Below are 12,944 nucleotides of genomic sequence, written 5' to 3'. Positions count from 1 at the left end.
TGAAATCTTTGCTAAGAATGGAAAATACCCGTTTTTAGCTAAGTAATGGGAGACGTTTTGATCGGAAACGGGATGCCTCCAATCTGAGCATGGAGCTGTGTGATAACACATGGCCCCAGCCCGGTCTCAGCCTCTGCCCCGAATGGGGGAAAAGCAGTGCAATAATCTCCAGAATCACGACAAACACAATTGGCAATCCATTCCCCGCAACTCACTCTTCTGTGATCATGTCCCCCTGGGGGTGTTTCATGTGGCGAGCGACAGCCGCATCTCCATCCAGGACATAGAGGAGCTTATCTGATTCTATCAGCTTGTCTGCAGTGTGGTCTCTGAACTCAGGAGGTTGACCAGCCTTGAGCTTGTGTAGGTCCTGGATTTGGTGTTAGGAAAGAAGGAGCAGATTTACAACAGGGCAGAATCAAAGAGCACAATTTACCACGGTACGAAGAGAGATCTTGCAGCACCTTTGAGACTCACTGAAAGAAAGAAGTTGGCAGCATGAGCTTTCATAGACTTGAGTCTACTTCTTTCTTTCAGTGAGTCTCAAAGGTGCTACAAGATTTCTCGACATACTGATTCTACAGACTAACACGGCTCTATCTTTGAAATCTACTGCAGCGTCATTCTAGGAGAGCAGCAGCACACTTTTAGCTCAGCTGGTGATGCTCCGGTTGTTCTTACTGAACAGTCAAGCTTCCTAGATATAGCAGGCAGCAAATACTTGTCAGAAGCTGGAAGCAACATCTATCACCTATAGGTTTTTTTGGGTGGGTTTTTCGGGCTATGTGGCCATGTTTTAGAAAAGTTAATTCCATAAGGAATAAACTCTTCTAGAACATGGCCACATAGCCCGAAAAACCCATAAAAAACTATGGATGCCAGCCATGAAAGCCTTGGACTTCACATCTGTCACCCATTCTGTGGATAAGCCATCCAAGCCAGCTCAGAGACCCTGCCCTGCTTTCTGGATCCTTGGAGCTAGACCCTGCATACTCTCCTCTCCTATTGACTTATGACACACAGGGACATTCTAACTCCCAAACCTACCAGGCAAAAATTGACACACAACGATATATGTGACTGTGTAAGAGAGGCACTCTAACAGATGCAACAGGCTTATCGTCTTCACAGTCAACGTTGCATTTATTTCCGACTGCATTAGAACTAGGGATGTCACCAATGCATTTGGGATGAGAGGTGCAATCTCAGCACATCAAGACAGACGGTAGAGAAATCTTTAACCGCCGTCCAAGCTCCTCCAGTGGAAATCATGACATGGAGCACTTCCGTTTAGTCCAGGTTTCTGCAAATTGCCCAGGATGTCTCTGCGCAAATTCAGTGTGCTTTCCCTTTGTGAAGCTAAGTGTATGAGCACATATAAACATATGCCCACATAAATGAGTGGTCAAATGACCATTTTAAGAAATGTGCAATGTTCGGGTTTTTAAAAGTCCATGCCACAACATAGTAGCTAGCCTAGTTTTGTGTAGTTTTCACAAATTTGTGCCAAAATACCTATCTGCATGGACTCTCATTGCTACTAATAGGAAATATATTGTAGCATCAGACATGGAGGGTGTTGTTGCATGTTTTTGTTCTCCACACAAGAATGAGAGAAGGCAGGATTCAGAGGAGTAGAAACAGTAAAACATTAGAGCCAGAACTACTTCCAATTAAAATACAACAACAAACAGTTATTCCTACATTAGAAAAGAGGATGTAAGTCATGGTTAGTTAAAGGTAAAGGATTCCTGATGACCACATTTGGCTTCCTTTACATACCATATTAAAACTAGTTTTAAAGTGGATTTCCATAAGGAGGATCTTGTATACTGCTGCTTTTCCTGGATGGAGTCACCTTGCCATGATCCATGATCAACTAACATTCAGGCTGGATTACTGAAATGTCTTTTATGAAGGGCATCCCTTGGAAGCGGTCCAGAAGCTTCATTGTGTGCAAAATTTGACAGCTAGAATTCTTAATTAATTTACCTAGATGGATCAATGATGCGCTGGCTCTGTATTTGCTGCTGGAGTTCATGGTGCCAGTTGTCACCTTCATGGCAATAAATCCAGAACTTGGGAGCAACACACTGCTACAGGTTACAATGTTATTTGCAAGATGTTACTTTTGGGATTCGTGAGGCCATACCAATGATCCTTTTCGGAAGTTACACACTGTTGAACCAAGGATCACACAATGGGAACCTCCAGCCAGTGATTCCACAGTAGTTGAGAATGCTTATAATTGAGAGCATTATGCACCATGTGCTCAGGCAGAAGTGCAACTGTTTGCACAATCTCCTGCAAGTGGTAGAACCAGTTGCACAAATGTATTTGGGATACCACCCTTTTATGGGGACATAGGAAGTGCAACAGGCTGGCACCGCAGGAGTTATGCCAGAGTAATGACACAATAAGATCATCGTCTAGGAATGCATTACTCTTAAAGCAACAGCTAACAGGTTTCCTGGCTTCCAGGTACACACAGTCCCTGATACATTTTTCCTTTTTCCAAAACTGTCACCTTTTCCAAAAACTATCACCCCAGCTACTCACATTCTGCATCTTTGTGTCGGCCTCCACAATGTTTCTTTCCACCTGGTCAGCATTTTTCTGCAACTTCTCAATCAGTTCTGATAGTTCTTTGCTGGAAATGCTGGAAAGCGAAGCAAAAACAGAGTTCAAAAAGGAGGGAAGAGCGGGGTTTTGATCAAAGATGAGACTGACTCGAGATTAACCTTAGAACCTGACAAATGGGAAACAACAATTTACAAAGTGGTCTCCTGAATATACAGTACACAATTTTTTCCCCTTCACCAGGGAGTACTTGCCGCAACATCACCACAACTTTGGGATTAAGAAGACAAGAAAGTTTCGGGAGGTTTTGAGTTCCCAACAATTTACAGACGGCATGAATAGAAAAATGGATTGACCATGTCGCTCTCAGCCTCAATGTGGCAAGGGGTTTCTCCACAGTGAGTATATTTTAAAGCCTTCAAAAGGTTGTTTTTAATTTTCAATAAGTTTTACAATGTCCACATTTGCTGAAGCAACCTTGCTGCATATTAGGCCACCGTTATCACCATTTTACTGTTAGGGAATGAGGTTGGAGCCAGGAGCCACCCAAGACAAAGACAGAATCAGTGGTGAAGTGCAGTTGCCATCTTTTTAATGGCTCTGTACCTGCTCCTTCCAACAAAAACCAATGTACAAACTAAGCAAGTTGTGCTTTTTCTTGTCTTTAGGCCAATTGGTGGGAAATGATTAAATTTTACTACATCAGTAAAATGTTGTTGTTGTGTGCCTTCAAGTCATTTCTGACTTATGGGGACCCTAAGGCAAATCTATCATATGGTTTTCTTGGCAAGATTTGTTCAGAGGAGGTTTGCCATTACCTTCCTCTGTGGCTGAGATTTGCCCAAAGACACCCATTGGGTTTTCATGGCCAAGTGGGGATTTGAACCCTGAGTAAGGGCTGTTCGACAGTGGAACACACTCCTTCCTCGTAGTGTAGTGGAGTCTCCTTCCCTGGAGGTCTTCAAACAGAGGCTGGATGGCCATCTGTTGGGGATGCTTTGATTTGGATTTCCTGCATGGCAGCAGGTTGGACTGGATGGCCCTTGCGGTCTCTTCCAACTCTATGATTCTATTATCCTAGTCCAATGCTCAAACCACTGCACCATGCTGGCTCTCCAGGCTGCTACTACTAAAGGCAAAAGAGCATCCCAGGAAACACACTAGCAATAGTACTTTGGTCAGAAGCATTTAGTAAGTCAGTTGGGCATGCCGAATTGTTAGGTGCTCTACCTGTAGATAAGGAACTCAACAGACCCCCCTGAAAGGGCGGGCTGGAGCTGCCCATTTTTGCTCTTGAGGAACGGTGCAGCAGCCAAATCATGCAGCCTCCCTCCACACCAAAAAGAACCCAATAAAAGTGGAACGGACGCCATGAGTGTGCCATTGGCGCACTGTTGCGCATTGATGATGCAAGCGTAGTGCCACAACGTGCAGATGCTGCCCTGTGCTTGTATCATCATGGTGACCCCCATGTGGAGGGGGCCAAGTCATGATGGCACCGCTGTTGTAGGGTAGGGCTCAAGAGCATGCGGTCGCTCCGCATTCCCAAGCCCTAAAATCGCCCCCCAGACTGCCGCTTTCAAGCAATCTGTACTGGGCCTAAGGCTCTTTGGCACTTGGAGGGAGAGATCAGTGTCCAACCAGTGTGTATGTGATTTCCATCACATTTACAATATCAAGGGCCGGTCCCACCATTTCTGCTTGAGGGCAATGAAGCAGACCATGAGGCACCTTTGGATCTGATTTGCCAGCACTGTGCCAACAAGGTGGATTTCTGAGATAAAACCAAGAAGGGCCCAAGATGTCTCCAAGCCACCCAAATGACTGCTGGAGCTAATCTTGTCTTCAGGATGCAGGAGAAGGAAAATCAAAGGCAAAGGAAATCTGGTCCATACCCCCAAAGGAGATGTTGGGTGGATTTGCCCTAGATCCATTGCTTGAAGAGAAAATGTATACTTTCAGAATAGGGCAGCTGCTTTGAACATAATAACTGCTTTTCCTCAATCCCAGGGTCAACTTAGGTTCCCTCCTGGGCCTTCTGCTTTCAAACTGGGAAGGCTATCTGTTATATGCAACCTTTCGTGTTTCCTCTCCATCACCACTTTCTACGCCAGACTGCAAGACATGTAAAATCTATTTATTGGATTTCTTTCAAGACCATGGTCCTCCTGAGGTGACTCGCAATACGCAAATAACTCAAATCAACATCTAAACCAGTGATTAAAAACACAAGTATGCCAGTTAAAATAAAAAATAGTTTCAAATTCCCAACGCCAGATAGCCTTTCCAGGCCAAGGAGAACAAATATGCTTCCAACAACCTACTCAATGGTTCTTGTTCTAAATAAAGCAACTCAGTCTATATGCATGTACTGTACATTGGGATCTAAGGGACCCAATCACATTGCGCTGTCATAGCTTTATGATTCCACATTAAATGGCATGGTTCCGTCCTATCAAATCCTAGGCTCTTGAGTTTTTCAAAATTCAAAATAGAAGTGGATGGGGTGAGATGCAAAGGGATGGAGCCAGAAACATGCTGTATTTATCTACTTCGATGTTATAACAGATCAAGAATTCCAAATGCAGAGTTTATAACAGAACAAGATTTCTAAATACAGCCCTGCATCACCAGCTACTCCATTGCCTGGGTCAGAAGACAGATTTTATTCCCCTTTTTGCATAGGCTCACTCTGGATTTCATTTCTTGGTAAAGTCAGTGTTCCTCAAACCTGATAGCCAACATATTTTAACCCCTGAATTATAACTGAATATACTTTCCCCAAAGCTCCAAAGTACAGATTGAGCCTCCCTTATCCAAGATTCCCAAATCCATAATATTCCAAAAACCAAAACATCTTTTATGGGTGGCCGAGATAGTGGCACCTTTGCTTTCTGACGGGGTCAATGTACGCAACCTTTGTTTCATGCGCAAAATGATTGTTAAAAGATTGTATAAAATTACTTCTAGGTTATACATATAATAAGGTGTATGAAACATAAATGAATTTTGGATTTAGACTTGGGTCCCATCTCTAAGATATCTCATTGTGGATGTATATGCAAATACGGGTATTCCAACATCCAAAAATACCTCTGGTCCCAAGCATTTGAGAATACGGGAGACTCAACCTGTATGCATTGCTTTAAATGAATAAGTAAACCCGCATGAGTCACTGATCTGATCCTGCAGAGACATAACAATAGCTTCTCTGACAGATAGTGGTGGATTTGGGCTCAAATTTATAATGGCATACCTGCCATTCTCTCATTGCAGAGACACTGGTAATTTTGTGTGTTAGTGGTTCAATGCAAACACTGGAAAGTGGTTCTGAGAAGATTGCTCTGCTGAAGCCGCTTTATGGACAGCATGTTCTGTGCTAAGTAACAACCTCTTTTTGCCTTCTCTATCAAACGCTGCCTCTTTCCCAAGCATGCATCCTTCCAGAGACTGAATCACAGCTACTTTGCCTGACAGTTTCGACAGGAAAGGAAACAGAGTTCCATATCCGGACTGGAACAACCAGACAAGCCAAATGAAGGCAGCGGGGGAATGACAGGCCTTGGCAAGACTGGCAAGATTGGCCAGAGGAACAGTGCGCAGCAACATTCCTGGAGTTCGTGAACATGGGAACCTCTCACATCCCCAAGGTTTGTGCTGGCCTGAGGTCATTTTTCTAAATGATGCCAGCGAATGCCTTCTGATACACGTTTCTAAATCAGAGATGTAATACTCCATTAATTGTGTTCGTAAAGGAAGCAACAAATAATTTTAGCAAGCTTCTCCTCGACTTGACAAAGTCTATATATAGTTTTTGATGACTATGGTCCAAAACACACTGCAGAAATAATCCAGTTCAAGACTGCTTTAACCACCTTGGTTCAGTGCTAGGGAATCTTGGGAACTGTAGTTTATTGTGGTACCAGAGCTCTCCGACAGAGAAGACTAAATGTCTCCCAAATGCACTGAGCCAGGGCAGTTAAAGCAAGTCTCCAAACTGGATTATTTCTTCAGTGTGTTTTGGACCTGTATTTTCAGTTTGGGACTTATTTATTCTGAATAAAATTCACACATGGGGGGGGGGGTGGTTGCACAGAAAAATGCAATTCTCTTCTGCAACTTAGTTACTACACTGAGCGATGCCAACCCTAGGAATGCCACTGGTTTGCCATGTTTGCCCAAGAGCATATTTTCCCACTGCCCCACCTTTGGAGCACCCCATTTCATTTTATGTTCATTTTGGTTGCTTTAACTCCAGGCTTGGCTTCTGTCGCTGCAGCTCTTCTCCATCAACAAAGGCCTGCTATTTCAGCCATGCCTTGTGCATCAACAGCAAATGAACAGCATTGTAGAAAAGACAATAGCCGCTCGGTTTGCCTTTCAGACCTTGCCAGGCGGGCAAAATGATACTGCTGGCTTCTAATCTGCAGACAACTGAAAAACAAAACCTCCTGTAGTAGCTTTGCTGAAAAGACTGCAGGTGCCAAATTGATTTATACAAATGCAACCTGCAATAAAATGTTGTGGTGTCGACTGCTCCAGCCAGCCAGGTGAATATGTCTTTTTCTGGGATTGTTTTTATTAATAGCTATCATCATCATCATCGCTCACCTTTTTCCCAGACTGGGACTCAAAGCGGTTTACAACAATTAAACACTCCCCAAATTTCTAGCATTGCAGTTAGTTCAAATTTCAAATGAGCCTTTAGAAATAGTTTAGGCATCCTAAGAGAAAAGTGAGGCAAAGTGACCAAGGAAAGACAAACATAGCAAATAAAAGGGTTTCAGATGTGGATGATTTTCAATGTCTCTCTCTCTCTCTTTTTCTCTCTCTCTGCAATGCTAGAGGTTATGGGACTGAACGAAAATTGGGAGCAGAATTCTTACTTGGGAAGCAATCTTCCAGTTTTATTCCCCAGTAGCTATACTGCGGTCTTCTTTCAATATACTTTGTTCCGTTTGCCACAGTTTTCCATTTCTCCCCTCCATCTCTTCCATCTAGTCCTCAGGTTGTCCTCTTAGGCTAATTTTGCCATTTAAAAAATTGTACTTCTGCAAACTTCAGGCATCCTTCAAGCTTCCTCATATTGTTGGTAATTGCATCAAGTCAGCTTTGACTTATGGTGACCTTATGGATGAGAGACTTGCAAGATAACTTGTTAATAACAGCCCTGCTCAGGTCTTGCAAATTCAAGGCTATGGCTTCCTTGGTTGACTCAATCCACAAATGGAGTCCTTCTCTTTCCCTACTGCCTTCTACTTTGCTTCCTTATGCTTCCCTTTATCTTCCTTCTCATCCTCATTTGACTACATGTGGTCCAGCAGGTAGAGTAATGAATATATATCCTGTGCTATTAATACAGGACAGATGACAACGTTTTGCCACATATTGCCGCAGGGCAGATAGCACCATCTTAACACTGCTGTCACAAAAACACATCTTCCATTATTTCACCGTTCACTTCTCCATACGGAAACATCTTGGGCTAATTCTCTAATATGCACAAGCTCAGCCTCTGGCTGCCCCCCAAGTAAGGAGTCCATACACAATTCAAGAAACAGACCTTTAAAAGCCATGCAGAAATCCTCAAATGGAGTGGAGAGGTTAGCAGTTATGCCGGCTGTTGGGTTCTGGGAGCTGTCATAAAAAGGAACTTTTCCAAGCTCTGATATGGACCAGTATAGTGGGCCTTAGGACCAGTATCGTGAATCTTGGGGCTGCCGGAGAACTGCCACGGAAGGAACCTATCACACAAAGGCAGTAATGGAATGGATTCAGAGCCCATTGACAGGTTTTGCCCATCAATTAAAAGGCACACAACTGTGTCAGTGGTTTGTTTTATAATGTTGCATTTGTACTAGTTTCTTTTTTAATTTCTGTATTTGTTTTTGTTTTAGTAATAACGATATTGACCAAAAAAAAAAGGCTCACAACAACAACTAAGGGAAAGCAAGGTGAAAAGTAGGACAGACATGATGTTAGGAGATAAGTACTGGCCAAATACATGTTTATTCTGTTAAAATTCTGCTTTTTAGACTCATGTAATAGTCTTTGGGATGTGGTGGCTTAGTGGTTAAGATGCCAATTCTGACGACTGAAAGATGGGAACATTGGCAGTTTGAGACCTGAGTGCCGCATGACGGGGTGAGCTCCTGTCACTAGTCCCAGCTTCTGCAAACCTAGCAATTTAAAAGCATCCAAATGCAAGTAGATAAATAGGTACCACTTTGGTGGGGAGGTAACAGCATTCAGGGCAGTCATGCTGGCCCCATGATGACCAGATTCGTCTTCGGACAACACTGGCTCTTTGGCTTAGTAATGAGCATCTCCCCCTACAGTCAGTTATGACTAGACATTCATGCCAAGGGAAAACCTTTACTTTTTATAGTGGCATTGGGACCAGTATAGTGGGCCATGGGACTGCTTGAGAAATGGAACTGCCTTGGAAGGCACCTGTCACACAAAGACAGTAATGGAATAGCAGCGAGACTGAGAGCCTATTGACAGATTTTGCCCGTCAATGGAAAGGCTCACAACAACTAATGGAAAGCAGGGTGCCAAGCAGGACAGGCATGATGTCAGGTGAGAAGTACTGGCCAGATATGCTTTGATCCTGTTAAAATTCTGCTTTTCAGCCTCATGTAATAAAGTCCTAAATTGACAATTAAAGTTACCATATTCCTCATCCCGACTGTTAAATGCCCTTTGGGGCAAAACATATAATTCTGTTTTCTCCAACAAGGTTAAAAACTAGCCAACGGAGATTTTAAACAAGGAAGGGAAAGAGTTATTTTTCACTCAACCAAAGCCAGGACTCAGATTTAACAATATTTCCTAATTTAAAATAAAACACACGTGGTGGGGAGGGGAACACTGTTTGGTCCCAAATCTGTCTCACGGTATTTATCCCATGTTTGAATGGCAGCAGTAAGGAAGCGGATGTCAAAAAAAGACTTTTAAACGGGACCCAAAACAACTTTTGCATTACAGATGTAGGAAAGGCAAAATACATGGGGAAGGAGGGGGCTTTCTTTCTTTCTTATTTTCAATAGGAATTATTCTTGCACCTTGCAAGAGCTGTGGATATTATAATTTCTTGCCTTTCTCTTGCAAGGGCTGCATAGAGTCTTTGCAATGTTTTTGTTCACCACAAAGACACGGTTGCCGTGAGCTATGAAGGTTAAACTGGTTTGGTGATGCTGGTTTACAGGTGTAGCGAGGAGACGCCCAGGGTCTAGCTCAGAGTATTAGATTCTAAGAGTCCCTTGAAATTATGGGTATGTTGTTGTTGTTGTTGTTGTTTGAAAAAAGATTTCTTATTACTCCTAGCAAACAGGGCATTCTGATTTCTGGTATTTCCGTTCCATGAACCTTAACTCATAATCCCAAATGTATCGTTGTTTACACCCATTCAAAATATGCAGCCGGTATTACTGGAATAGTCTCCAAAACAAAGAGAACTGTATTCAGGCTAACATCTACCAGATGATTGGTTTTCACTGTATTTTTAAACCCGTCAACTTGAACGTAAGCTCTATTGGTATTAATGGATTCTATTTCTGAGTCAACAACTGGGCCAAGAGAGAGCAAATATCAGAAAGGTCGTTTTTAAAAGCAGAGAAGCAGCAAGTGGTTGGTTAGAAGGAGAACTGCGGGAGATTACTTTTTTGGACTACAGCTCTGAGAATCGCCAGCCAATATCTTCACTGGCCCTGCTGGATAGGTGCTTCTGAGAGCTGTAATCCAAAAAAGTAACTTTTCCAGCACTGTAAGGCAGCTATAAAATAAAGAGACTTGGAGGGCTTCTGGTCTTAAGGATAGAACTCAGGAGCAAAAGCCATCAGGTCCCAAAACATGAGTATGACAGACCATGGTTAAGGGAGCTGATCTATGGTTTCATGTGACGTCTTAACTCACAATATGCAACACTGCCCAACCAGAACCATGGTTTTGAGCAGGTGCAAAACAAGGTTTATGCGAACAATGATTGGAATACCCAACAATGGGACTATACCTGAACTGGCAAACTAAGGTTATGGCTGCTGTTCTTTTCCTTAAAGATGGAGATGGCTTCCTCTTGAGGCTGGAGAGCTAAGCAATGCAAAAATAAGCCAGACCAGCAGCTAAAAACTATACTTTTCCCAGTTGTTTGGCAGTTTAAATCCTGGTTTGAGTTCTCTACTCTGGTTAGTGCAAACTGCAGTGCAACTGATTTCTTGTTGGGATTCCATCTGTCAATATTTTGAATGTTTACTGTAAAATGTTTCTTTCTTTCTTTCTTTCTTTCTTTCTTTCTTTTCAGCTACTCTCTATTGCATTCTTTCATTTTGATTAGTTGTGTTGATTATAAATATCTTTTCTGGCACAACCTTCAATGACTTTGCTGTGTTGTAAAGGCTGTGTGCCATACTCCCAGCTCCGTATCACACTGGACTGCAACTCCCATACCGCTTGGACTGCAATTCCCAGAGTCCCTTAACAAACATGGAAATTCCAGGCCAGAAGACATGCTGGCTGGAAGTTCTGGTAATTATGGTCCAAAAATCATAGAATCATAGAATCACAGAATCATAGAATCATAGAGTAGGAAAAGACCGCAAGGGTGATCCAATCCAACCCCTTTCTGCCATGCAGGAAATCACAATCAAAGCATCCCCGACAGATGGCCATCCAACCTCTTTTTGAAGACCTCTAAGGAAGGAGACTCCATTACACTCTGAAGGAAGACTGTGTTCTACTGTCAAACAGCCCTTACTGTCAAGAAGGTCCTCCGAATGTTGAGCTGGAATCTCTTTTCCTGGAGCTTGTATCCATTGCTCCGGGTCCTGTTCTCTGGAGCAGCAGAAAACAAGCTTGCTCCATCCTCAATATGACATTCCTTCAAATATTCAAACAGAGCTATCATATCATCTCTCGTGTCCCAGCTTGCTTTTTACTATAACCTGGGATCCATGTTGTAGTGCAAAAAAGCAAAGTTTCTAAGGCCTGGCCTTGTATCTGGTGATCCTCAACAGCGGTTCCCAACTTGTGGGTCGCAAGCCCTTTGGGGGTCGAATGAGCCTTTCATAGGCGTTGCCTAAGACCATCAGAAAACATCAGAAAATTACAGTTATGAAGTAACAACAAAAATAATTTTATGGTTTGGGATCACCACAACGTGAAGAACTGTATTAAAGGGTTGTGGCATTAGGAAAGGTTGAGAACCACTGCTCTAGAAATTAAAAGCAATGCTTAAAAGGCTCAGAGAAAAGAGAAAAGAGCTGGATTTGTGGTGAGATGATGTTTTGCATGTGAATTCCATATATTCACTACTCAGTGGGACGTTGTGGAAATGGAAATTAAAAGAATGACATTTACAAGGTTTGCTCTCTCCGTTGACACCTGTGTGGAGGCACAACAGTGAATGACAATGTGAGCCCAACTCTTGAGCGAAAGCAATAGGAACTGCGCTGCTAATAAAAGACAGATGTCGCATAAGGCCATTAAAAAGCTAAGATGGTGCCAACATCCATTTGGCTGTTTTTCTTCTCATTAAAACTGTAGGCCAGGCTATTCTTGGAGGGGGGTCAAGGGACCTGTTTATTTCCTTGGAAGGACACCATAGGCCTTGCTTGTTTATGCCAGGGTGCGGGTGGAGTAACAACTCGGATCTCATGTCAAATAATGCTGGAGGCCATTCAAGGCAATTACTCATCCTATCCCACTAGAAACTACTAATCGTATGTTAAATACACTTTGCTGTGGTGTTTGGCTTTCTCCCCACCCATCCTCTGCCATTCTCAGAAAGAAACCTGAGTGATGTTACTAAGGAAAGTAGTAGTTTTATTCCTATTACAGACGGAAAACCAAGACTGAGAACTATTGGCCTGGGCAAAGCCATAGAAGCAAGGCTTCATAATCTGTATCTACCATCAATTTGATTTATCGGATTACGGCAAACATTGTACGGATGCATTTATTCCACAGGGAAAGACAACTTGGATAAAACATCCTAAGGTCTACCTTCTGTCATCTGAAACCCTTCTCTTGTTGCCTCTACCGCTGCTGACAAATAAGGGAAATCCATTTTACAAAATCCATTTCCATCCAAGGAAAATGCATTTGACAAAAGAATCTTTCTTTGCACAAAGAGACGTCTGGAACATTCCTTCAGGTAGCAAAACATTTCCAAAGTAATACTAGATACTCAACCCGAAGGAGGATCAGATCGAGAAGATAAGTTTTGCACCAGGTTATTTGCTTGCTTCTTTTATATAGCAATAGCATTCCCCAATCTAGTATGCTTGGCTACAATGCCTTTATTGGATGAGGAGGATGGGAGTTGTAGTGTATACAGTCCACCTGGAAGGTTATGGGTTGGGGAA

General features: G+C 42.8%; 1 protein-coding gene across 1 annotated transcript in view; it reads right to left on the bottom strand.

Annotated features, from left to right (window-relative positions):
- The window catches only part of PPL (periplakin), a 48,528-nt gene that overhangs the window by 21,159 nt on the left and 14,425 nt on the right, over window positions 1–12,944 (bottom strand). The window contains exons 2-3 of the mRNA XM_042437684.1: window positions 2,560–2,659; window positions 216–370 (exon numbers count right to left, since the gene is read on the bottom strand). Of these exons, the coding sequence (XP_042293618.1) occupies window positions 216–370; window positions 2,560–2,659 (255 nt within the window). The remainder of the gene's footprint in view (window positions 1–215; window positions 371–2,559; window positions 2,660–12,944) is intronic.

The sequence above is a fragment of the Sceloporus undulatus genome, chromosome 8, assembly GCF_019175285.1.
Source record: "Sceloporus undulatus isolate JIND9_A2432 ecotype Alabama chromosome 8, SceUnd_v1.1, whole genome shotgun sequence".
NCBI classification, from domain to species: Eukaryota; Metazoa; Chordata; class Lepidosauria; order Squamata; family Phrynosomatidae; genus Sceloporus; species Sceloporus undulatus.
This window is presented reverse-complemented; position numbering and strand designations above follow the sequence as displayed.